Source organism: Erythrolamprus reginae, chromosome 1 (genome assembly GCF_031021105.1).
Source record: "Erythrolamprus reginae isolate rEryReg1 chromosome 1, rEryReg1.hap1, whole genome shotgun sequence".
Lineage (NCBI taxonomy): Eukaryota > Metazoa > Chordata > Lepidosauria > Squamata > Dipsadidae > Erythrolamprus > Erythrolamprus reginae.
The window spans coordinates 161,430,642-161,457,670 of NC_091950.1; the positions used below are offsets into that span (position 1 = coordinate 161,430,642).

Genomic DNA, 27,029 nt, shown 5'->3' on the forward strand with positions numbered 1-27,029 from the left:
GTACATGTTTTGATCAAACAAACAAATAAGGGGGTGTAATCCTCACGGTGAGAGCCAATTAAAAATAATAAAACAGATGACTTTGTGAGGTAAATTCTCTTTCACTGCAGTTGTTATACAGTATATATATCTTTTAGGGGTGCTGCAATAACGGATTCCGGCACTGAATTGAGTTTTGGACTAGATGATCTTTATAGACCTCTTTACAGTCTACGGTTCTAACATGCTAACCTGTAATTAGCACTCAGTCCAACTGTAAGATAACTGAGTATATTGCCTTTATCGTATGTTATTGTTAAATCTTTTTATTTTATTTATTTGTCAAACGTATGTATGGTAGTAGCTTGTATAAACCTAAAAAAGTAATGATAAAAAAGGACAGTAGGACAGGGACGGCATGCATGCCCCTTACAGACCTCTTAGGAACGAGGTGAGGTTGGCTAGACCAGTGTTTCCCAATCTTGGCAACTTGAAGATATCTGGACTTCAACTCCCAGAATTCACCAGCCAGCATTTGCTGGCTGGGGAATTCTGGAAGTTGAAGTCCAAATATCTTTAAGTTGCCAAGGTTGGGAAACACTGGACTAGACAGTCGACTCGAAGGTTAAAGTTTTTGGGGTTTGGGGAGAAACCACAGAGTCAGGCATTGATCACTCTTGCTGAAGTCGTATTTAGTGTTAAAGCCTAAGAACTACGGTAGCCAAAAAAAAAAGGGGGGGGCGAACCTGAAACGTGCCTAGCAAAGTACTTCTAGGCCTCTGAGGGGTTCAGTTGAGCTCAGCGTAACTTGGCACAACTGGTAAATTTTGTATACGGACGCTTGCAAAGCAAGTCTTCCTCCCGCCCCGCCGCCTGAGAAGAGGCAAAGAAGAGACTTAAAAGCCGAGGAGGTGGAGACTGGAAGCCAAACCCAGGGGCGGCTCTGTCTCAGCTTGTGAGCCCGCCTTTAACGGCCGCGGAAGTTCTCTCGCCTTTGCCTTTTCGCAGCGGGAGAGAAGGCGGCGCCTGCCTCTGCCAACTTCTTGCGGGAAAGCGGAGCTGAGGAGACGGCGTAAAAGAAGCCTCGAGCAGCCTGGAGACGCCGGGCCTGGTGGGCTTAAGGCGGGGAGCCCTGGTCCATTTAAAAGCAGCCTCTCCGGTGAACCTTAGTTTCTTATGGGTTGAAGGCTTTGAGGAGAGAGGCCTCTTGGCGTCGCTAGTAAGGCTTTTGTTTCTTTGTAGAGATGTGAGCCTCGGTTATTTTTGTTTCGTTTCGTTTCGTTTTGTTTGCCGGTATTTAATAACAGATGAGTTCGGCACTGCGGTTTTATCAAGTTAGGATAGAACATAAATAGACTTGCAAACCGAAACCGTAAGAATAATCAAGATTGTATTAACTCAACCTTTGCTGCTTTCTGTTGTGGGTGCAACTTTCTTATTTGGGGTCTGGCTTCATTGGAATAAATACCCATGCCCTGCCTCACCAATCCCGATCCAATTTCAGTTTGCATTATTTTTTATCTATTTATCCTATCCTATCTATCATCTATCTATCCATCTCTCTCTCTCTCTCTCCCCATCCATCCATCCATCCATCCATCCATCCATCCATCCATCCATCTATCTATCTATCTTACCTACCTATCTATCTATCTTCCATCTATCTATCATCTATCTATCCTGTCTGTCTGTCTATCTAATCAATCTATCAAATCTATCTATCTAATCTATCTCTTTTCCTTCCTTCCTTTCTATTTTTATGCCACCCAACTCCCTAGGGACTCTGGGCAGCTTACAACCACTATTCCAAGCCATGTATTAGGCAGCGCTAATTAAGGGGAGAGATATCCAAAATTTTCACCAGATGTAGATGTAGCTCTTTGTTAGTAAGCCTTGCTTTCAGTGTTGACAATGACGATGAGATCAAAACTTGGTGGTGCTTGGATTACCATCCTAAAAATGCATTTGAGTTTCACCTCTCAAAATATTTGGGATATGTACGATCCTATGAAAGGGAATGCTTAATCGTGTACTTAGTTCGAGTCCACTAGTAGAGACTGATTGATGAGCCATCAATTGTTTTTACTCCTAGCAACCATATAGAGTTTCTCCATGGCAACTTATATATACCTTATTCTGGTATTTCAGGTCATCCAGAAGAGAAAGAGTGTACAATACAGGTAGTCTTTGACTTACGACCAGTCACTTAATGATCAAAGTTACAATGGCAATGAAAAAGTGACTTATGCCTGTTTTTCCACATTTACAACTGGTCATGTGATCTAAATTCAGGCGGTTGGCAAGTGGTTCGTATTTGTGGCACTTGCAGTGCCCCGGGATAATGTGGTCACATTTTGCACAAAGTCAATGGGAAAGCCAGATTCACTTAACATCCATATTATTAACTTAATGAGTTGCAGTGATTCACTTAACAACTTCAGCAAGAAAGGTTGTAAAATGGGGCAAAACTCACTTGACAAATGTTTTGCTTAGAAAATCAATTGGACTCAATTGTGGTTGTAAGTCGAGAACTACCTGTAAATGATTTTCTTGCTTGGATGCAGTTTCCCCACCAGCTTGGAAATTGTTTGATACCTTGTGGGTACAATCCTGATTGATTTGTAGACCACTGATAGCCACGGGAGGCTCTTAGAAAGACACAAGTAAAAGTTTTGTTTCTTCGTTTAAAGAAAAATGAGCAATCCTAGTTTAGTTTTAGGGATGCTAAGTATAATTTCACATTTTTCTTGAGTAACAATGCAAGCATATCCTATTAATATTCTTTATTATGCTATCCCCATGTTATGTCTCTATCTGTTAGCTTGCTGTCTTAATATTAAAGAAGTGTTACCTCCTTTTGTGACATAATCCGAGGAAATCCTAAGGGGGGAATTGAATTAGATTTTGAAACTTGTTAGGATTGTGAAGCATTTTGGATCTCCCATAGGTTGCTTCAATATGTAAATATGACACCTGCTTAGAACACCTTGGAGCAGCTCTTAACTTTTCCCAGAAATATGCAGGCGCTACCACATGTTTTAAGGACATTTTGAAGATTAAATGTAAATGCTGCATAGCTATATCACCCATTAATATGGGGTGAAGTCAGTGAGCTGCTGCAGCTTAAAATAGAGATTCAGTAGAGCTGGACAATGGGGACAACCCAGCTTTCATGCCAATACAGATAGCTTCAACTCAGTTGTGGGAAGGGCCCTATATTAAGTGAATCTCATTTCAAAATCTGGAAGGGTCTGATTTGTCTTCGAAGGCTTCTTCTGGCAAATTATTTTTTGTATTTTTTAATATATGTACTGTATATTGGAGCCATTTAAGCCATAAAACAAGTGCATAGCTAACTTTGATTAGTTTTCTCATGCTGTAATGTTATTTATTTATTTTTTGCTTTTCCTATGTCATTTTCCATTCTTAAATTTCAGAAAAAATTGGCACCCTACCCACTGGACAACTAAAGTCAAGAGTTCAAAATTGCAATGACAGAGGTATATCTTTGTTGAATCAAGCATAAATAATAGCACATGTTAAGGTCACATAGAATTAAATTACTTTCAGCAAAAGTTCAATAGTTCAAAATGTGTTCTTTCATATTTTACATAGTTCAATTTTTATTACATTGTTCAGAATGTTTTACAGTGGTCCCTTGACTTTCGTGGGTCTGAGTTTCGCGGAAGGGTTATACCATGAGTTTTCAAAAAATATTAATGGAAAAAATACTCTGCGGTTTTTTTGAACACCACGGGTTTTCCCTTGGCTGCTCGATGTACTGTGCATTTTAACAAACTCCCCCCAGAGATTAGAATTGCCCCCACCCTCCTTGCCTTTCGTAAGCTACTTAAAACCCACCTCTGCCGCCAGGCATGGGGGAATTGAGTTACCCTTTCCCCCTAGGCGTTTACAATTTTATGCATGGTATGGCTGTATGTATGTTTGGTTTTTTTATTATAATGGGTTTTAATTGTTTTTAGTATTGGATTGTTTTTATACACTGTCTTATTATTGCTGTTAGCCGCCCCGAGTCTCCGGAGAGGAGCGGCAAAGAAATCCAATAAATAAACAAACAAACAAATAAATAAATAAATAAATAAATAAACTCTCCTCCCCCCAGCCGTCCTGCTTCTTTAAATAAAAGCTCCACTTCTGCCCCATTTTCCAGATCCCTCCCCTTTAATTCTCGGAGCGTTGGTACACTCCACTTGAAGCCAAACCTTGCGGTCGGACAAGACCACCCTAACTTGTCCGAGGGGGAGGAACTGAGGGCATTGTTGGGTCAAGGGGCCGCACACTAATTGCAGGGATGGCTTGTGGTGGGCCCATCACAGCCCTCCGGTAGCCTCCGCCCGTAGCTCAGTGTCATCTCAACCACCAAAGGGCGCGGCTGCCTTTTTTTCCGCCGTCGTCCCTTACTGCTGCCCACTGCCGCCACCGCCTCTTCTTCCCCCATCCACCTAAACCGTCTCCCTTAGCGGTAGCGTCCAACCTCCCAGCTGACCGGCCTGGAATCCCGGCTTCGAGTCCTGGCCTGGATCCCTCTTGCCTAGAGCTTCCCCTTCTCCTGCCCTTCCCCTGAGCACCGGTGCTACCGCCGCCTCCACCATACGAGATGCCCCATGGGAGACACCGCCAGCGAGTGCAGCAAATCCCCCCAGCTTGCCACCCTGTTGCCCCTGCGGGTTCTGGGGGTAAGTAAAACCAGGAATGGAGGAGGGAGGGGGAGGAAGGAAAGAAGGAAGGAAGGGAGTGTCTCCACTTCAGAAATTTGACTTTCGCGGGCAGTCTTGGAACGTATCCCCCATGAAAGTCAAGGGAACACTGTATTTTACTAATTTTGCTGCATTGTTTTTATATTAGTATGATATTATATAGAAATAATAAGTTACTAAAGAGCAACTGGAACTTGCAAATAAGAGTGCCCATAACTCAGTGTATAATGTTGGAGGTTCAAACTCATATCTACTATAGGCAATATGCCAGTATTGTGGTCTGATGACAGTCTGAGATCAGTAATACTTGCAAGGTCTTTTGCTAATTGTGTATTAAGCCATCTCAGATTTTTAATAAAGATTTAAGACTCTAAAAGCACCTTCTCAATTTGTATTATGAATGATCATATCTCAATACTGTATAAGCTTTAGAGCTGTTATGTATAATCTGCTTCTGCATAACATTGTTCATGTATTACGTTAAATGTAAGTCCAGTTTCCTAGAAATAAACTCAGTAGGATTTCATTGCTAAATAGGATGGGAAGAATTGTCACATGTGTATTTGGACATAATAATATAAATCCTAGCTTTTCAAGAGAGGATTCCGCTTATTGATTCTGTCCATAGACTGAAACAGAGAATCAGTCATAGACATAGAGAATCTTATGAAAAGGGAAGGCGGCAATCTGCATTGATTTCCTCTCTCTAACATCTTCATTAGTGTTTCAGAGTTTCAGTCCTTTGGAACAAAGTGCAAAAAGAGCTGTGAGGAAAGGGATAGTTGTTAAATTTGGAAGCCCTCCTTCAGTTTATGAGAGTGACTTAATGAGTCTATTGAGATGAAATTCTTATCTGTGGTTCATTGGTTACAAGTCAAACCTTAGTGATAAATAATTTTGTGGACATGCTTTTCAAAGCATCTAAAGTTGCAGACTACCTAAAGAAGACAATAGAGGGTCTGTGATGGTGAAATCTAATATATGCATGAGCTGCGATATATAGCTACAATAATAAAATATTTTGTACTATGCTGTTTTTAAATATTTTGAAGAGTGAGTTGAAAGGATAGAAAAAGATCATTGGAGAGAATTGTGGAAATACCTAGCGATTTTGGTTTCCCCTTTTCTGTCTCTCCCACTTGCCTCTTGGTTTACTTTCTTTTTCATCTGTGTATGCCATTTTGAATGGATCTGAGAGTAGTTAAATGCATATCTATTCCATAGATAGAGCTGAAGTGTTTAATTGGAGGTACAGCATTGCAATGAAAGTTCAAAAGGGGAATGCTAGAAAAACCGAGCTTGTGGAACAAACTGGAAAAATGTGATAAATGATGTTACTGGCTCACAAGTCTATATTAAATTTGGTAAAATAGAAATGTTATAAAACTCTCAACTTTTATGTCACATGTAAAACTGAGGAAGAAGTAAGGCTCTTCTTTCACTGTTAGGATGAAAAAGCAAAGAACATAAACTTGAGAAAGCTTTGTGTTATGTATCAATCTCTCTCTCCCCTTTGTTTGCTACTGTGTCTGTAGCAATATTAGGTGATTGATGAGGAGGAATTTCAGAGGATTGCTTTAGAGCAGTGATGGCGAACATATGGAGCCATATCTGAGGGTAGCTGTGGAGTCATATCTGAGGACACTCCAGCATATGCCAGATGATTTTTGGCCTGATTTTTGGCCTGCTTTTTGCCCGTTTTCGCTCTGCCCAGGTTTCAGGAAAGCTTCCAAAACCCTGGGGATGGCGAAAACGGCCCAACCGGAAGTTCACTTGCGTGCTCACCCCCAGCCTCCTTTTCGCTGTCAGAGGTTTTCAGGAACTTCTTCAGCTTTGGACATTTGCAATCAGGCTTTGCACATCTGGGGCCATTTCTTCTGCAGCAAGGCTTTCTTAAAAGCCTCTTCAGTTGATAGCAGAGCTCCGGATCAATCCAGAGCTCTGTTATTGGATACAGAGGCCTTCAGGAAAGCCTTGCCGGCTACAGAAAAAATGGACCAAGATTTGTGGGGTCTGGTTGCAACTAACTGTAGGTAAGTAGTAGGGCAGCTCCACTTCCACCTCATTTCCAAACTTCAAGTTGGCCCATTGGGTCATTTTTCACTGTCCCCAGGCTTCAGGAGGATTTACTGAACCCTGGGGAGAGCGAAAAACAGCCCAAGAGACCTACAGGAAGTCCGGAGGTTTCAGTGAGGCCTGTGCACATGTGCAGGGAGCAACAGAGGTTGTGCACATGCACGGGGGGAGAGCATTGCATTATGGGCGTGGGAACACCAGCACACACTGTCGTGCACTTGGATGAACCCTTTGGCACCCAAGTCAAAAAAGGTTCATCATCACTGCATTAGAGAAAGAGCTGGCAATGCATTGTGATTATAACATGAGAAACTTTCTATTTTTTTCCACTCTAGCAAGAGCAAGAATGGGAAAACTTAAACAAGTTATTAAGACAACATGGCTTAAGGCCGGTGTGCCTTGATATGCCTGGAACCTCCGGAAATGTGCCAGGTAATCCTACTCTTTACTAAATAAATTAAACTCACTATCAGTAGAATCTTGCACTTCTGTTACTGTTTGAAGATTTAGATACTTTAAGTACTCATACATTTATAAAATATTATTTATTACTGACATTTCTATGCATATTCACTCCAAATGGTTCTGAGCAGTTTGTGATATAAGAGAAACATCAGTGTAAGAAAGACATTTAGGACAGTGTAAAGTGATTTTTCACTAGTTAAGGGCAATCTCAAATGGTCCTATCCCATAGGATACAACGTGATCCCTTATCATATAGAACTATGCAGGGCATTCCTCAATATGAAATGGCTGGAACATAATTACATGGGAAAAAATATAGCTTGTAAAAGATACAAATACTAAGTTATGAATACTTGAATTATGCTTACAGTTTTCCTTTAAGCAATGATCGGTGATAACACTACTTTGTTCAGGTCTTAAGAATACCACATCTAAACTTCTTTCTCCCAAATTAAGAATCCTCCACTAGCCCCAAACAGTGCTCCTTCCAGGCCTTTTACAATTGAATGGCTTCCCCTTTGCCAATACAAGTGCCATCCCTTAGATTCAATATGCATAACTCCAGAAATTCCCCAGATAGCCATTGCTAAAAATGTTAAAAGAGTTGATGTCTGTAAATTGCTGAGGTTGGAGCATTTATTTTGATGAGAATGATGTAGTTTATATGTCAGGTTGGGATTGAGCTGCTAACTCTTAATCATCTTTGTTTTATACACTGAAGTATGTCACTATTAAGGGATATGGTGGCTTAGTATGTCACTATTAAGGGATGTGGTGGTTCTATTGTTCTACTTGCATTTTTAAATGCTTTCGAACTGCTAGGTTGGCAGAAGCTGAGACAAGTAATGGGAGCTCACTCCATTATGTGGCGCTAGGGATTCAAAGCGCCGAATTGCTGACCTTTCGGATCAACAAGCAGAAGGTCAGCAGTTTGGTGGTTCGAATCCCTAGTGCCACATAACGGAGTGAGCTCCCATTACTTGTCTCAGCTTCTGCCAATCTAGCAGTTCGAAAGCATTTAAAAATGCAAGTAGAAAAATAGAAACCACCTTTGGTGGGAAGGTAACAGTGTTCCATTCGCCTTTGGCATTTAATCATGCCGGCCACATGACCATGGAGATGCCTTCAGACAGCGCTGAGTCTTAGGCTTTGAAACGCAGCTGAGCACCACCCCCTAGAGTCGGGAATGACCTATGTGCGAGGGGAATTTTACCTTTATGTTATTGTTAATAAGCCAGGCAATGCTTGGCTTATGGTTATGACCTGTAAAGCTTTACATGGCATCAGACCAGAATACTTATGGGACCGCTTTCTGCCGCAGAGTCGGCCTTCTCCAGGTCCCATCAACTAGACAATGTCGCTTGACGGGGACTTAGGAGAAGAGCCCTCTGGAATCAGCTTCCCCCTAGAGATTCATACTGCCCTCACCCTCCTTGACTTCCGTAAGAGTCTGAAGACTCATTTATGTCACCAAGCTTAGGGCTATTAGATTTCTGTCCCCTGGCCAACGAAAGTTATGCGAGTTGGTGGACTGAATGGGTATGAGAGTTTTTATGGTCTTTGGGTTTTTAGGTTGTTAGTTACTAATTGGATTCAGGATGTTATATATTGTTACTTCATATGTTGTAAGCCGCCCCGAGTCCTCGGAGAGGGGCGGCATAAAAGTCCAATAAATAAATAAATAATAAATAATAATGGTGATTGACATGCCATCAAATTGTTGGTAACTCTTAGTGACCATGTAGATAAATTATCTCCTTGAGGATCTATCCCTAACCTTGAACTTCAGCTCTTATTAATACTGTTCCTTTGAGGAAGTGTCTAACATTGGATGCAAATGGAGTCCATTTGTGTTTCTTTATTCGTTATTTATTTAAATCATATATGCCATCTAATGTCAAAGTCTAGGAAGCTTCAGTGATAAAGTATTATGGTAATGAATCAGGCAGCTAGGAATTAAAGAGTTACTGTTTTCTTAATCAGTATCCTTAAAATCTGAATTATTTCAGTCTATAAAGAATTTTAATTATATTGAATTTAGACTGTTTTACACTTTTAGATACACTTTTAGCATTCTAGTTGATTTCAGAGATGCTTTAAAATAATGTGTTTAAAAGGCATTTATTTTTAAAAATACCAGACGGAGAGAAAATTGTTATGGACAAACAGTCTTCCGAAGCAGTACAGCATGCACTGAAAACATTACTGGAAGAGACGGAGCGTCAACGAAAAATTATTCGTGGCTTGATAGAAGACAATCACCAACTTAGGCAAGATATTTTCTTAGACCTCAATTGGATTAATTTTTGCAACAATCCGACCAATCAGGTGTATACAGTGGGGATGTCCCTCTGACCTTCCTGGCAATCAGCTTAAAGCTCTGTTGGGAGAATTGGCACTAGACTTACGTTTGGGGATCACCACAACATGAGGAACTGTATTAAGGGGCTGCGGCATTAGAAAGGTTGAGAACCACTGCTAGAGTAATGATAATTTAATATCTGATCAGCTGATGTAAGGCTGTAAACTGAAATGATTTAAGAAACTGTCCTTCGTATTATAGTTCACTGTGTATTTTGCTCCTGGGTTGTCTCAAAATAGTAGTCACGCTGTGCACGCTCTGACACTATATTTGGGGATAGCCAATTGTTTCATTAAAGGGGTTTTTTGGTTTGGTTTGTAATTAGAGATGAATTACGCTTGGAAAGAAGTCGGGCTTCCCGACAGGAACAACGAGCTAATGATTTGGACGTTATTGTGGAAAATGTCAAACATAAAATACGTCAACTAGAAGACGAGTCAATAGCCAGTGCTTCTCAGCAACATAACCAAATCAGAGATCTTCAAAAAGATCATGAAATTTCACAGGTAATTCAATATTGTTTGGAGTTTGACATTCTGAGAAGGTTTGTTTATTATAGATGAGAGGCTTTTAAAGAACTACAGCAGCTACAAAACTAATTCTAAATTGCATTGTGTCAGGAGCAGCAGGTTGTTATATGATCAGAGGTGCACAACCTTGGCAACTTTAAAATTCTCCAGTGAGCAATGCTGTCTTAAGTTGCCAAGGTTGGAAGCTCCTGCTTTAGACATGCAAGGAAAAAAAAGCGAAAAGTGTTTTGCAATTTTCTGGTTTTTTGAACCTAGGCAGTGTACTGCCACCAAGTGAAACGGTTGGAGGAGCAAGAAGAGATGATTGCCCGTTTACAAAAGGAGCTTTCCAAGCTGGGTCTGGAAGAGCAGCAGCGTATCGCTACTCAGAAAAAACTGTTCCGCCAGTTTTGTAAGCAGGCCCCAAGAACTCATGTAGATCAGCAGTAAGAAATTCTGCGTGCTTTTTTAAACTAAGTGTGTGTGTGTTGCATATTAAATGTGATTTTACATGGGAATTTACGTTAGGTAGTTCTTTTCTGCAATACACATTGTACTTTTTCTTTTTAAAAATACACTGCTCAAAAAAATAAAGGGAACACTCAAAGAACACATCCTAGATCTGAATGAATGAAACATTCTCATTGAATACTTTGTTCTGTACAAAGTTGAATGTGCTGAAAACATGTGAAATTTATTGTCTGTCAGTGTTGCTTCCTAAGTGACAGTTTGATTTCACAGAAGTTTGATTTACTTGGAGTTATATTGTGTTGTTTAAGTGTTCCCTTTATTTTTTTGAGTAGTACAGTGTTCCCTCGATTTTCACGGGGGATGCGTTCCGAGACCGCCCGCGAAAGTCGAATTTCCGCGAAGTAGAGATGCGGAAGTAAATACACAATTTTTGGCTATGGACAGTATCACAAGCCTTCCCTTAACACTTTAAACCCCTAAATTACCATTTCCCATTCCCTTAACAACCATTTATTCACCATTATTACTGGTACTCACCATTGAATAAGACAATTAGTGATCCTGATATTTATAAACATAATTATTTATTAACAATAATTATGTTTTTGTTATTTGTTTACAAAAATTATTAGTTTGGTGATGACGTATCAGGCGGGAAAAACGTGGTATAGAAAAAAACCCGCTAAGTATTTTTTAATTAATATTTTTTGAAAAACCATGTTATAGGCTATTCGCGAGGTTCGAACCCGCGAAAATCGAGGGAACACTGTATATTTATGCTTATGCATAATTGTTTTGATGTGCAAATATCCTATTGCTAAGCATATATAGGCTTTTTGTTGTGTCCCAGAGATTTTGCAATGATGTATCTTTTTTATATTTAGTTTTAAAAATATTCTTAACTCCTTTTCCAACATTTCTTAATATTCTTTATCTTTAACTAGAGATTGGTTTATTGTCTATCTGATTTCCTTTTCTGTCCTTTCCAGGTTATTTTTAAAAGGCTATGATCAGCCCAAATATTAGTTTCAATTTCAATCTCCTGTACCTCATTGCTCAATTCCAGGGTCACCCAAACCCTATAAATATTGGACCAGGATTTATGCGGATTTGGGGGGGGAAAGTATATTGCTCTTTTGTCTTGTATGCTTCTCTCCATACACCTTTAAACCCAAATTCTGCTGTCACTTCCCAAAATGATTTTGGAAGTATATTTTTCTTTTTCTTTTTTCTTTTTTTGCTTTTATAATCTACAGTTCTGTCTACAATTGTATTTAAGTCCCCAATTATACAAATGTTTTTGTATCCTAGCTCTTACTTTTTTGTGTATTTTAATAGAATTCCAATTGGTTATTATTGGGGCATATATTATTATTAGTAAGATGGATTTTTGTCCTATTTCCAATTTAATCATTAATTTTCTGCCTTCCTCATCATTATTGTTTCTTTTACTTATGTCGCTATTTCTCTTTTTTTTAAAAATTGTTAAAGTCGTATAGAGTTTCCCTAATTTTGGACTTTCAAGTAACATATGATCTTCTTTTTTTATATGTGATTTGTCTGCAAGAAATCCATACAAAAAACAGAATTCCAAAATTTAAATAGGATTATTAATTAGTAAAATATGAAATATAATGGATGACTCCATCGTGGAAATACCATTTTAGATTTCATATTTTTAAAAACCAGTTTCTATTTTTTCCTCCAGATGTTTTGGCCCTTCATGCTCATCAGCCACAAGCGGCAACAGCAGGATGAAATTTACATAGTCTTTAGCTTCCTATATTCATCCAGCAGTTACTTGGATTTAATTTAATTTAAAAAGGAAACCCCTATTATGGAGCTTATGTTGCATATGTATGTACTGCTTAGGTGTAGATATTAGGGAAAAACAGTTCTTATTTTAATTTTTAAATTGAGAATTATTGCAATTATTTGCTCTGTTTTAATTTACATTGTACTTATTCAATATTACTTTCTTGACTCAATGGATTTATAAATGTGGATATTTTTTCTGACATATTGTAATATTACATTTTCTGCAAAACCTAATCTTTCTCAATGGCATACATATAACTTAAAAATTGTTACCTTTGTATTTAATGGCTGTCTTTGATAGTTGAGCTTATATTATTAAGGAAAGATATTGCAGTGAACTAAACTTTGTCTACAAGTTCACATTTTTTCTTATAAAAGTTATTCTTAGGGCAGAGTGAGATGTCCACGTTTAACGTTTGATGATTTATATTGACCAAATTAGAGTACAGTATTCTTCTTTTTCAGGATTTGTTGTCTAATTGATCATTACGAATCTCAGATCAGCCATGTGAGAAAAGAACTAAGGTGGGTAAAATGGTTGATCTTATACAATTTTGTGGACTTATCTTAGGACTGCAAGGTATACAAAAGTGTTAAGAGAGACATGGAGGCGAGAGATCCCCAAGCACTCTCGGACTGTAATTCGCATCAGCCTTCATCACTAATCATTTTGTCAAAGACTGATGAAAGTTCAAAGTTCAAAACTGTTTGGAACATCACATTACCCATCTGAATCACAATTGAATATTTTCAAAGTTTTATTTAAAATTCATAGGGTCAACCAGCTGACATAACAATCTTACATCGCATCCAAGATTTTCTGAATAGACTTTGCTTCTTTTGCATGTGTTCAAACCCTTTGGAGAAAACTTGCAATGAGGGAAGGGAAGGAAAATAGAAGGAAAGCAGTTTTTCGGCTGAACAAATTCACACTGTTAAATGTAAAATTTTGTTTTGCACTTCACTTAAGTGTAAATTTACACTTGTGAAACATATCCCGATTTCTTTCATAGGAAGTATAAGAAAGAGATCAATCATTTACAAGATGAAGGAAAAGATGGTGATGAATTCTTGAAGAATATAGATGCTACTGCTAATTACAAAGCTCTGCTTATGGTAAGGAACTACAGTACTGTATAATCCTACAGAGGTACATCTAGGGATAAAATTATAACTTTCCCAGTTGGTAAATTTAGATTATGCTGAAGGTATTGTTTGATAGTCTTCAAATGTATCCCACTAATGTTTTACAAATGAAAGTCTAAGCTTAGAAAACCCACACAACCCTAAAATCAAATTCTGAGCTACATATATCTTCTATTATCATAGTTTGTAAATACTATGTATATCCAAAACCCATTTTACTTTTTTCAGCAAGTTTTCACTTTTTGCAGCATCCCTCTCATACAGTCTGCTATCTTTCAACTAGAATCTTCCTAATTTTTCCCTCCATTTCCCCATTTTTTTTGGTAAACATCCTGCCAGATACAGAAATTCATCTTCCTGTTCTGATTTACCAATTCAATTTGAAAGATAAGGCATTGCCCATTATATTTTATATCTTCAGATATTTTCAAGTAGTTAAATACATGGATTTAAATCCCTGAAAAATTTATTTTAAGGAGTTTTTAATTAAAAACAAAACAAAACACTTAACTAGATTTCTTGGGTCAAATGTTATGTAAGTCATTATTTTTCAATGTCTATTAGTGTATCTTATTCATTAACCATATACTTAATTATTAGGGCAAATGAAAAGATACTTTGTTTGCATGCATATGCATGAGTGTAATATTTATAATAAATATTTCCAAGTCTTTCCAGACGCAGATAATTGAAACAAAAGCTCGAAATGAACAACTTGTGCATGAAAATATTAATCTCAAGAAAGAGGTGGAATTTAGGTGAGTGGGCAAAACAATTTCAGCACAGCATGCATGCATGGATTTGATTTTAATCCTGAATCTCAAATTCTGTGTGAAAACATTCACTACTGATTATCAAACAATCTCTACAACCCATTTTTCAAGTATCCGATTCATGCGCTCATAGCAACCGATGACCATTTAATAAACTTACTGAAAGCAACAGAAGCATGATCTGGTGAATGTTTGGCAGGGGTGTTACCGACCTTGTAAAAGCAACAAACAGCAATAAATCTACAGGGCAAAGGTTTTCATTGTAAAACTTGACAAAACCGTTTTCTTTCCTTCAGGCCAACTCTGCAAGAATTTAAATTTTATAAGCACCAAGTGAAGAAGCTGGAAAAAATATTGAAGAACATCAAGTAATGAATTTTGAATAAGCCGTAATCATTAGCCTGTTTTGCAGATGGATAAAAATAGGGATGATGTAGTGATTATTGATCTGAAATCTGGGGTTAGACATTTTAAAAGAGAGGAAGCCAAAATGGGAGCACAGCCAAAGGGGAAAACGGGTATAACCTGAGCCAGTGAACTCATTTGTTGTTATTATAATTTGTAGTTTTTCTTTGTTTTGAAAGCTACGATTTGTGTAAAACATCTTGTGAAAGATTGCATTCTAATTATTATTTTTTCTTATTTATTAGATGTTGACCATATACTGTAGTTTACTTTTGATTTTGTGTTTGGTCTATAAGGCATAGATTACAGAGTAATTTATTTAATGTGTCCCCCTTTCCTTTCTCTGGTTGCTTGTTAGATCACTGGAGAGCAGCGAAGAAGAAAACATGAAAGAGAACAAAGAACTTAAAAAGGATTTAGGAGGTAGCCAACTGCAGGAAGTTTGCAGAAGATATTTACAGGTGAGTGGATTTCTGTTGCAGAAATTCTGCAAAAAAAAAACCCCAACACATCCTATTATAAAATTAAGAAAAGTTTTTTTCAGGTTTAATATTTGTTACTGTTTTCTTCTTTCATGGCTACAAGGATATACAGAGAACTGTGGTTTGTTTTGGAGTCTCAGGAAAAGAAAAACGTGGCAGCAAATCAGGGCTTCAGCTCCTGATTTGTTCCCCTACTTGAATTTTGACAAATTATAATTCCTTGAATTTATACGACATCTTATTTAAATGAGAAAGCGAAAGAAAAGGCAGTGAGCTGCATCTTTTGGCAGGAGCCATATCTTCCCAGTTAAGTTTGTAACTGAGCCAGAAAATATGCCTTTATTAAAAGCTTCTGTTCATTTAACTCCCTTTTCCTCTAAAAATGCCATCTGGCAGCAATAGAATTGAAACCTTTCCTGAATCATCCGTCGTAATTCTTGATTGTATTGAGAATCATCCCATTGGGTTACCAGCTGACAGCATGTATTTTCAGATTGCAGAATTGTACCACTCTGATAACTGCTAAGACTATAGTTTCTATGTGGGAATGCCATATTTCTTACAGTGTAATCTACTTGATGTTGCTGTTTAACAAAAGTAATATTTGCAGTATGGAATACCTCTTTTCTTATCATTTGCATTTCAGGGAGAACAAAACTACCACACATATCAACTCTAGTCAGGTGCAAATGAAATCATGCTTGTGGCTTTTTTCATTGTGACTTCCCTGACTACCAGTCTGTCTTCCAGTTTAAACCATTTTTATTACTTGTGTGAACTAGAATTTGCTTAAAAATTACCTCCAACAGAAGCTTGAAAAAACAAAACAATAATGTAATGTTGCTTCCCAGATGAACTGATTTGGCTTAGTGAAAGTACATAAGGAAAAATTGGAGCAGGCTTGTTCGTGCAGTGTTAAATTATGGTTTGCTCTTGTGCCTGGACTGACCAACTATATTGGTCAAAACAGTGTACTTAATAAATATAATATAGCTAGAAAACCAACTTCACTGACTAGTACTGTGCATGTTTAATTAAATCATATATTCTGCATTAAAAATGTAATTTCCTTCTAAATACAGAAACCACAGGGACGTAGTGAAAGATTAATACATTTGGGAGTTGGTGAATAGAAAGAAGCGTGATTATCACATACTTCACAATAGGAGGTCTATCCTAATTGCTGTTGGATCATAACCCAACAGAAGTGTAGCTCTCTGAGACCTTATTATTTCAATAAAAGAGTTGCTAAACTGTCCATTTAAACCTGGAATTTTAACTATGAGTGGATTATGCTCAGTATTCCTCAGATAAAATCAATGTGGCTCTCTGGAACATTATATAAAGATTAGTGAATAATGTTTCTTCTTTTTAATATTTTAACTCTAAAGGTATTATCCAGCATTGACTCTATTATTAGAAGCCCAAGAAGAGCTCCTCTAATAACGCTTATCCGGGAAAAGGGTCTTGGGAAAAGGTGGGCTGAGGAAGAAAGTGGATTTGAGCATCTCCCTGCTGTGATTGAAACCTGGGCAGACCAGCTAATGTCCCTGAAGGTACTCGTGATTTTTGACTGCTCTCTTCAGCCTAAGGAAGTGCCCTTGTCCCTGGTTCTTCCAATGTACATCCTTTGTGTTTCCCACATATCTTTGTATCCATTTTCAGTTAGAGTAATTTCAACATGCAAGTAGTTAAATTATAAATGTATTTTGCAGCAAAGAATCTTTTACACTTTAACCTGACAAGTCTTTCTCCCGTCCTGATTTGAAATGATTTGATTTTAAACAAGGAGAAGGATATAGGGAACCTGATCTTCCCATAGTATGTATTAAATTCTTACATTGAAAGCCCAAAAGTATAAGAGTAGTGCATCAATATTTTTCTTTTGTTCTTTCAAGATTTTGCACCACTCCCTGAAAAAGCTATTTCTGAAGTTAGTTCCTGGTCCTTCCAAAGCTATACAGGACACTAATGAATATATTAGAGTTGAGGATCTTCAGCAAATAGTGGAGGAAATCTCTGAAGAAGTAGACAATGAAGAAAAGGTAATCTTGTTCAAGAATTCTGATTATTCATTCTTAGTCTAATGTGTTTCTGTGGAAATATGATAATAATAGCATGTCATTTTGGTCCTGTAAGCACATATGCATTCATATGTAATGTGTGCTTATAATGATCTTAATTTGCCTATCCATTTAGAAAATGACACCCTCGTTCTTTTCCAGTTATTATATCTGGGAGAATCCTAGGCTTTAGATAGAATGTATCCCCAAGGCTCTATTATGTTTAATCATGATTGAAATGAACATTGGGCTCCTTTTGCTTTTATTCATATCCTGTAGAAAAGTCTGATTCCTTCACAACAAACCTTGTACGCCATCGTCTGTCATTTTCAAAAACTGTTTGATGTGAAGACTCTAAATGGCGTTTACCCTAGAATGAATGAGGTTTATACAAAACTTGGTGAAATGATCAACGCTATGAGGAACCTTTGTGACCTCTTAGAGCTAGGTAAGAATCTTTTGCCCCTTCCTCTAACCTGCTCAGAGTCAAAACAGGGTAATGGGATGAGGAAAAACTCAGCTATGTTCTTTGAGTTGGGGGACTGTCTATATATCGAAAGGACATGATAATTTACCATTGGTTTTGCAGGAAGAGAATGGCTGCCATAATTTTTTTACCTTGGAGAAATGCTTTTCCTACATCTTAAACTTAATGGCAAATGTACTTCAACTGAAATAAAAATTAAGGATGGAATAATAAAGCATAGAACACAGCACCAAATCACACTGAACTCTACATATTTTGTTTGGTTTCATTTTAATATTCAAAGTTTGGTCACATATAAGCTCAGCAACAGCATGTTGCAAAAGACCATTAACCTCTCTTACATGGCTGTAAGAAAGACTGAATTACACTTTGGAGGAGATCTGAAATCTTTTTTGCCCTACAGAAGATCCCATCATTTTTTGAGATGCGGAAGGATGATAAATGGGAAGCAGGTTAAAATGGTTATATATTCCCCATGTGCTTTCCATCCTTCCCTTCTTTTAATTGTATATTGTATATCGTAATTGTATATTATTATTATTTACAGTTTTAATATTTACTGGCTTTTAATGTTTGTAAGCCACCCAGAGTCGTCTCTAGACAAAATGGGTACCATAAAAGTTTAAACAATCAATAAATTGCTCAAGTAAATCCATTCAATCTCCACATACAGTGCTAAATTGTCTGATAATCCTAGAGCTCTGTTCTAAATACCTTTTCCCTCATTGCCTATAAAAGAAGGTTTTCTTCCTGTAAAGAAATGACAGGAAGGAAACTTTTTCCATCCCATCCTGTTGGCATGAACCAAGCCAGCCTTGTGAAATATCGGGGCCTCCAAAATGACAGGATTGCTCTCTTAATCCTGTTGGTCTTATCCTTCCACTATCAGCACCACAATCGTTGTAATGGCTTGTTGGTTTCGCCTTCCTATTGAAAACTCTGGCATGCCAGTCTTGCACAACCTTTTCCCGTGTTGTTTACTTTGGTTTCTTTGAGTTGGCAACCATTTTGAGGAGCTTGGTGTTTCATTTTTACCTGTTGTGAAATGTTGCACAGAAACCGATACAATGTTTCTTCATAGATTGCTCAGCACCACCTAGTGTCCTGGTGAATACTGTTGGAAAGCTATGCAATTTGTTCAATGAGAATGTGGCCTGGCAGGTGGAACAACTGCTGGGCACACAAGACATAGAAAGGTATGCAGATCTTCATAGTTAACTAATAGTAGCTTTACAAAGATGCCTTTAGCCTTATGTTCTAAGTGCATAATGGAGAGAGAATGGTGTGACATCCTGTCAGGTATTTGAAGAACACTGTTACGACCATCACAGTCATGTTATTCAAGGAAAATCTTTAAAAGTTTTCCCAGTTATTATTGGGCTTAATTTCTAGTGGCATAATCCTCTTTGCCTTTCTCTGGACATCTTCATTTTCTCACAATGCTCCTTAAAAGTGGGGGTGTCCAAAAGTGGATATGGATACTTTAGGTGAGGCCTGATCATAGGAGAAGGGAATGCTTCATTCTTGTGATATCTCAAGTAGTCTTCACTTAATGATACTAATTGGAACTAGCAACGCTATCCCTAAAGATGGGGTCATAAAGCATGATGTCACAGGACCACACTAATTTATGATTGCCGTTGCAGCAGCTCCAGTGGCCATTAGTAGGTGAATGCCACACAATCAGAGTGTCCTGCAATCATGTGACCACCATTTGTAACTTCCTGCTGGTTTCTCCATTGACTTTGCCCATTGGAAACTGGCCATGAAAGTCACAAATGGTGATGACATGGCTGTGGATATTGTGATACTCTTAATTGCCAGCCAGTTGCCAAGTGCCCGAATCACAATCATGTGATTGCAGGGATCCTGTGACAACTGCAACTACGAGGAATAGTTGTAAGTCCCCTCATTCATTGCCACTATAATTTCAAATATGACTTATATAACTTATAATATCCCCTTCTGCGGGGAAGGGTCTTCTCTGTGGTGGCTCCGGCTCTCTGGAACCAGCTGCCCCCAGAGATCTGTACCCTCTCCACCCTACTGGCCTTCCGCAACACTGTAAAGACCTGGCTTTTCCAGCATGCGTGCGGCCTTTGATCGAATGAGATACCATCTAGATCCAGCCATGAGAAATATTGAGAGATATGTATGGTTTTTACTAGTGTTTTGTAATTATTTTTTTAATTGTTCTTTTAAATACTGTTTTTATTTGTTGTAAGCCACCTAGAGTCCTTGAGGAGTTGGGCGGCAGATATATAGATAGATAGATAGATAGATAGATAGATAGATAGATAGATAGATAGATAGATAGATAGATAGATAGTCAGTCAATCACTGAATGAGTGATAGTTGAAAGACTACCTGTACATTTTTGCTGATTTGAGTTTAAAACTACATTTATCTTTTTTGCAGCCACATTGCACTGCTATCTCTTACTCCATTTGCAGTCAATTGTAATGTTGTTTAAATGACAAAATGAGAGAATGAATATTTGCCAAATTGATATTTTTCAGCATTATTTACAAGTTAGAAGAACATGATGATTTTTTCCCAGCATTTCATGCTCTTATTAACAACTTGCTCCATGTTCTAGGTAAGTACTTTCTACAAATAAATGATAATAGAGAAGGCGAAGGTTTTCAGTACATTATTCCAAATAAATTTTGTTTTCACCAGAATTCAAGGGTAACATTTAGCTGTCTTTTGACATACATCTCAAAGAAATTTGTAATCATGTGGGATTATCCTGGTAAATCACTGTTGTATATCCCGCGTCAAAAAAATATTAAGAAAGTTCGGCGTTCGGGAGGCCCCCGAGAAGCCCCCCAGCTGTTTCAAAAGACAACAGCCGGGTGGCGGGGCTTCTCGGCAGCCACCTGAACCCAAACCTGGAAATTCGGCAAAGTTTGGGTTTTGCGTTCGGGTTCGGGAGGACGCCAAGAAGCCCCCCGGCTGTTTCAAAAGGTGACAGCCGGGCGGCGGGGCTTCTCGGCGGCCACCTGAACCCAAACCTTTGCCGAACTTCTGGGTTCGGCATTGGGAGAACGCTGAGAAGCGCCCGGCTGTTTCAAAAGGTGACAGCCAGGCGGCGGTGTTTTTTTGCGTTTTTTTTCCTTTCACGCATTAATTCATTTTACATTGTTTCCTATGGGAAACAATGTTTCATCTTATGAACTTTTCGCCTTACGAACCTCCCCCGGGAACCAATTAGGTTCGTAAGACAAAGTATTACTGTATATGCCAGCATGCTATATACCCTCCTATCAGAATCAAGTAAAAAGTGATCTTAGCAAAATTCAGCAAAATTTATGGTGATTACATAAAGGTTGTACACATGGTGTTTTATATTGGCTACTTATTTTATTGAGGATTGCCAACCATTCAGCAGGACAATTCAGTTATAATGTTGCTGTGAGTGATTATGTTGTGATTTACTCTTTTGAGAGGCTCGGTACATTTGCTTTGAAAGCATTTGAAGGTCTTCCCAGGACCTCAAAACACTTCCCCTTGGATTGCCACTGTGGGTTGCTTGTTTTTACTGCCATTTTCATTGGAGGAGTCCACTCTGAAAGTAGGTGAGGCAACCTTGGGGGAAAACCCTGAAATAGCCATGTTCAGCCTTCATGTGGACAAGCTTTTATGAATTATAGCAGTATTGCAAGCAATGAAATCTTCCATTTCAGAAGCTGATGAATGTAATTTAAGAAATCCTTAGAATGTATATTCAACTCTGGTCATTTTGAATGTAGGGTTCTATACTGTCCCGACTGGAGTTTTGTAAAGTAATTATAGCCTGGTTTGTTTATAGTTCACTTCTGAAATGTAATGGAAATTTTACATATTTTTACAATATTAAGCATAAATATAGTGCCATAACCTTTAAGTACTCCATTGGATATTTAAAAATAGGTGACTATTGAATTAAAAAGGCAAAATAATATTTGCAGAATTTCTTTTTTTCCCCAGAAGTCAGAAGTCTTGAAGAAATATTACCTGCTGTACAAAAGCTGATATGGATGGTCCAATAATGTAAACGAAATGTAAACCTTTAACATGTTGACTACCTCTTATGTATTTTTAAATATTTTTATTAAAAGTGTCTGAATGGAATCTTAAGCATTTGTTTCATTCATTCATTCATTCATTCATTCATTCATTCATTCATTCATTCATTCATTCGATTTTTATGCCGCCCTTCTCCTTAGACTCAGGGCGGCTTACAACATGTTAGCAATAGCACTTTTTTAACAGAACTAGGCTATCCGGGTCCTCATTTTACCCACCTCAGAAGGATGGAAGGCTGAGTCAACCTTGAGCCGGTGATGAGATTTGAACCGCTGACCTTCAGATCTACAAGTCAGCTTCAGTGGCCTGCAGTACAGCACTCTACCTGCTGCGCCATCCCGGCTATTTGCTTTCAGTAGCATAGGAACCAAGTTTTCAAAGGTGATTAAGAGTATTAGTGAATAGAATATTGGTAGTTAATAAGTCGTAAGCAGCTACTGTATCATAACTTAGTTTATTCTTTAAAAGCACATTACATCAGTAATTTAGAAAAAAAGCTTCTGAATTAGATTCTTTGGCATAAATAATGCAAAACAGAGTCTGTTTTATGTACAAAATTTAAGGCAATGATTAGATAATAGAGCATTGGCCTCTTCGCCAGCCATCGTCTTTCATTAATCCCTTGGATCAGTGGTGAAATCCTATCAGTATGCCCTGGTTCAGGCCCACCAGTAGCAGCAACCACCAGTGGTTCAGAAAACCAGTAGCAGCGACAGTGTGACGCTCCGCCCACCCACCTGGATGTTGCCATTTTCTTGTTTTTCATTCTCTGCGCATGTGCAGGGGGTGAAAAAGTGCACACAACAATGATGTACATGTGCGCTTTCACATCGGTAGGGAAGGTACCTAAGTGGATTTCACCGTTGCCTTGGGTCATTTAAAAAAAAATCAGAGGATCCTTTAGAACAAGATCCAATGAAATGCTGCTTGAAGGACAAGTCCCCACACTCTAGCTGCAGGGATGAGGGATAGTTTTTGTCTGCTCACCTCTCAGAAAAAGAGGCTTCAATCCAGATTTTAAAAAGTACGTTCTGTAAGCCAGACCAGCACACTTGTCAATGTAATTTCAACTTGATGTGGACCCTGGTTTACTTGTGGCACTTTGTGTGGTGGGATAGAGCTGGGGAGGAAAAACTAAGCAGCAACGAACAGTGCTTGGTCAGTAAAGCCTGGGAATATGGAAAGTGGAGCCTTCTACCTCAGCATATCCCACCTGTCTTTGGTTACTCAATTGAGGAACTCCTCAAGTACACATTTACTGTTACAAACTTTTCTGTTAAAAGTTAAATGCAGGATGATGCCAAATTCATCCCTTGAAGAAGTCAGAGTTTTAAGAAAGTGATAGCAAAGTATTAAATAAGTTAAGCATTATTATTAACATTTACAAAATCTTATAGCGACCTTCAAAAGTTCCAAATATTACATGAAGTGTGTTGTTGATCAGGTGTGAAGGAATCAACTCTTGGGCTGCCCAGTTATTGTCAACTGATACCTGTAAAAACAAAAGGTGGCATGATGAGTTAAGGCAGATACCCCTCCACTAACTAGCATGTTATGTTATATCTCTGCCTTGGGTGTGTGAGTGTGTGTGTGTGTGTGTGTGTGTGTGTGTGAGAGAGAGAGAGAGAGAGAGAGAGTCAGACAACCAAAGAATCACAATGGAATTAATCTTGTCTGGCCTAGATGTGGTTGCATTATCTGGCAGTGTGAGGGTGAAATTATCAGCTGAATAAAGTGCGATTAAATCAGTGCACTGATCTAGTTATCTTAAAAACAGCCTTCTAGATATGTCTTCCCAGTTCCAGGCCCTTCTGTTAGAATCACTTAACCTAAAATATTCAAAATGTTGCATCATCATTCTCAGCCTGTTTCAAAGCAAAACATTTGGCATGACAAAAAAAAATCTGGCTTTTTCATATTTTTCAGTGTTACTGTGTCCCTCCCTATTTTGTGACATCAAGTTTTTAAAACTGACAATGGTGAAAGCAGCAGAGCTGCAGGATCAAGTCCATGCCTAACTAGTACTCGGGCAATCGTTTCTCGGTTTATCATTACTAAATCGCAGAGATATCCAATTTTTCATTTCTTACTGCTCTGTTGGTATTAAAAACTTCTTTGCACGATACCAATTGGCATAAATATTCACACTTATCACTAGAGATCTTAACACCTTCTCAATAGCAAAATTAAACTGACAGCGAGATTGCAAATTGAGTTGTTGCTGAATCCCATAGAAAGCAAAGGGGTGGAATATTGTAAAGGACAGCCTAAACATATGAAATTCTCCCTAGATTTTCCACTGCCTCTTTTAGGAGGGAGAAGAACCCGTATTTGAAACAAGCGATTATTATTTCTTCTGCTGAGTCCATTCTGCAATATACAGATCTAACAGTTAATCCTCTCATTGCATCTGGCCCTGCTGAAAAGGTTGTATTGCTACCTTTTTATATGCTGACCATCCAAACATACCATTGAGAGAAGCCCTTGACTAAATCTTCCTTTGATAAGTCAATCAGCACCTTTAAAAAGAAAAGTCAGAACTGTTAAGCTGCTTAATTAAATGTTACATTTATAAGGACATGATTTTAAAAAAATAAAGTGTATTTCTGTGTATAAACTGCCTAACCAGTTAATAATGCTATTGTATTGTATACCTCTTTATTTTTTAAAAGTACTTCTTCTAGAGCAGGGCCCCCTCAAACTACGGCCCATGGCTGGAAATTAATTAATGGCCCGCTGAAGCCATTAATCCGGCCTGCGCAGGACTACGAGGCTGCCCCACTCACATGCTAGCCCTCACCCACTTTCTGGAGGCCGGGAAGGCGAAAAATGGGATGTGTGGAGACCTTGGGAGGCCAAAAATGCCCCCATGTTTGCCTCCTTGGCCTCCAGAGAGAGGGGAGGGGAGAGGGAAGGAAGGAGTGGGAGGGAGAGAGAGAGAGAGAGAGATCCCTCATACATACCCCAAGGCACCCATATTCGTTCACTAACCTGCTGTCCACTCCCAGGAGCAAAACAAAGTTTAATTTGTGTATATTGTTTAGACTGCTAAATTGGCCATGCCCACCCAGTCACATGACCACCTAACTACACCCACCCAGCTAGTTTTCCCCCCCCAACAGTCTGAGGGACCATGAATTAACCCCCTGTTTAAAAAGTTTGAGGACCCCTGCTCTAGAGAGTAGCAACATTTGAAGTTGTAGAGCAATCCATAGTTATTGTCTAAATAATGTATATAGCAAGTTCTTAACTTCAAGCGTATAAGGGTGGAGAGAAGGGGAAACAAATCCATAGGAAAATGTAAATAGCATCTTTTAAAGAGCACCTTACCTTTCCAAGTTCTTTCCTTTCATGTGAAATAAGTGACTTTCTGTTTTTCACAGCAACATCTAAGGCTCGTTTCTTAATGTCTTCCAAGGTGTCATTAAATTCAAATCTAAACGTATGAAAAAATGCAATGTAAATAACAATAGCAATAGCACTTAATATATAACCAGGGGGGAGTTGGGGAGCCCTTGCAGAGTAGCGCCGAGGAGTTTAACACGTTTTTCGCTGATAAAGTCGCTCAGATCCCGGCCGACCTCGACTCCAATTGTAAAACAGAGTCGACTGACAATGAGTCAGTTGAGGTGACTGGGGCACGTACTTGTCCACCTGTCTGGGAAGAGTTTGATCTGGTGACACCTGATGAAGTGGACAAGGCCATTGGAGCTGTGAGTTCCGCCACCTGTCTACTGGATCCGTGTCCCTCCTGGGTGGTCTCGGCCAGCAGGGAGGTGACACGGAGCTGGGCCCAGGAAATTACCAACGCTTCCTTGGGGAGGGGAGTTTTTCCAACACTCTATAAAGAAGCGCTCGTGTGCCCCCTCCTCAAGAAGCCTTCCCTGGACCCAGCCGTACTTAACAACTATCGTCCAGTCTCCAACCTTCCCTTTATGGGGAAGGTTGTCGAGAAGGTGGTGGCACTCCAGCTCCAGCGGTCCTTGGAAGAAGCCGATTATCTAGGTCCCCAGCAGTCGGGTTTCAGGCCCGGTTACAGCACGGAAACCGCTTTGGTCGCGTTGATGGATGATCTCTGGCGGGCCCGGGTCAGGGGTTTATCCTCTGTCCTGGTGCTCCTCGATCTCTCAGCGGCTTTCGATACCATCGACCATGGTATCCTTCTGCACCGGTTGGAGGGGTTGGGGGTGGGAGGCACTGTGCTTCAGTGGTTCTCCTCCTATCTCTCTGGCCGGTCGCAGTCGGTGTTAGTGGGGGGTCAGAGGTCGGCTCCAAGGTCTCTCCCTTGTGGGGTGCCTCAGGGGTTGGTCCTCTCCCCCTTGCTATTTAACATCTACATGAAACCGCTGGGTGAGATCATCCAAGGACATGGGGTGAGGTATCATCAATATGCCGATGATACCCAGCTTTACATCTCCACCCCATGCCCAGTCAACGAAGCGGTGGAAGTGATGTGCCGATGCCTGGAGGCTGTTGGGGCCTGGATGGGTGTCAACAGACTCAAGCTCAACCCGGATAAGACGGAGTGGCTGTGGGTTTTGCCTCCCAAGGACAATTCCATCTGTCCGTCCATTACCCTGGGGGGGGGGGGAATTACTGACCCCCTCAGAGAGGGTCCGCAACTTGGGTGTCCTCCTTGATCCACAGCTCACATTAGAAAACCATCTCTCAGCTGTGGCGAGGGGGGCGTTTGCCCAGGTTCGCCTGGTGCACCAGTTGCGGCCCTATCTGGACCGGGACTCATTGCTCACAGTCACTCATGCCCTCATCACCTCGAGGTTCGACTACTGTAATGCTCTCTACATGGGGCTACCTTTGAAAAGTGTTCGGAAACTTCAGATCGTGCAGAATGCAGCTGCGAGAGCAGTCATGGGCTTACCCAGGTATGCCCATGTTTCACCATCACTCCGCAGTCTGCATTGGCTGCCGATCAGTTTCCGGTCACAATTCAAAGTGTTGGTTATGACCTTTAAAGCCCTTCATGGTATCGGACCAGAATATCTCCAAGACCGCCTTCTGCCGCACGAATCCCAGCGACCGATTAGGTCCCACAGAGTGGGCCTCCTCTGGGTCCCGTCAACTAAACAATGTCGGTTGGCGGGCCCCAGGGGAAGAGCCTTCTCTGTGGCGGCACCGGCTCTCTGGAACCAACTCCCCCCAGAGATCAGAACTGCCCCTACTCTTCCTGCCTTCCGTAAACTCCT

The 27,029-nt window shown here is 39.5% G+C and overlaps 2 protein-coding genes across 4 annotated transcripts in view; one reads left to right on the forward strand and one right to left on the reverse strand.

Moving 5' to 3' along the window:
- The first annotated feature begins 622 nt into the window (after positions 1 to 622).
- CEP70 (centrosomal protein 70) lies at positions 623 to 21,876 on the forward strand. 2 transcript variants are annotated; one of them, XM_070730751.1, is made up of 17 exons: positions 623 to 1,198; positions 3,417 to 3,479; positions 7,109 to 7,205; positions 9,379 to 9,508; positions 9,926 to 10,106; positions 10,386 to 10,555; positions 12,864 to 12,923; positions 13,412 to 13,514; positions 14,214 to 14,302; positions 14,614 to 14,685; positions 15,081 to 15,183; positions 16,596 to 16,760; positions 17,103 to 17,249; positions 17,547 to 17,715; positions 18,836 to 18,950; positions 20,274 to 20,353; positions 21,727 to 21,876. In XM_070730751.1, exons 2-17 carry the CDS (start codon positions 3,471 to 3,473, stop codon positions 21,786 to 21,788), a joined length of 1,752 nt encoding a protein of 583 aa, XP_070586852.1. In that variant the 5' UTR covers positions 623 to 1,198; positions 3,417 to 3,470; the 3' UTR covers positions 21,789 to 21,876. The 2 variants fall into 2 exon arrangements, with proteins under 2 accessions (XP_070586852.1, XP_070586844.1); XM_070730743.1 differs by having other exon boundaries at positions 935 to 1,138.
- A 387-nt stretch (positions 21,877 to 22,263) lies between these two features.
- The window catches only part of ESYT3 (extended synaptotagmin 3), a 64,406-nt gene continuing 59,640 nt past the window's right edge, over positions 22,264 to 27,029 (reverse strand). For both annotated transcript variants that reach the window (XM_070730769.1, XM_070730763.1), the window contains 3 exons: positions 25,156 to 25,261; positions 24,295 to 24,344; positions 22,264 to 23,317 (listed from right to left, as the gene is read on the reverse strand). In XM_070730769.1, coding sequence (XP_070586870.1) covers positions 23,281 to 23,317; positions 24,295 to 24,344; positions 25,156 to 25,261 — 193 coding nt within the window. In that variant the 3' untranslated portion in view covers positions 22,264 to 23,280. The remainder of the gene's footprint in view (positions 23,318 to 24,294; positions 24,345 to 25,155; positions 25,262 to 27,029) is intronic.

Bases quoted from the DNA above. Each gene is read 5' to 3' on its own strand.
- CEP70 (XM_070730751.1), top strand. The intron at 7,206-9,378 runs GTAATCCTACTC...TAAAAATACCAG, and splicing joins AACCTCCGGAAATGTGCCAG to ACGGAGAGAAAATTGTTATG. The intron at 14,303-14,613 runs GTGAGTGGGCAA...TCTTTCCTTCAG, and splicing joins AAGAAAGAGGTGGAATTTAG to GCCAACTCTGCAAGAATTTA.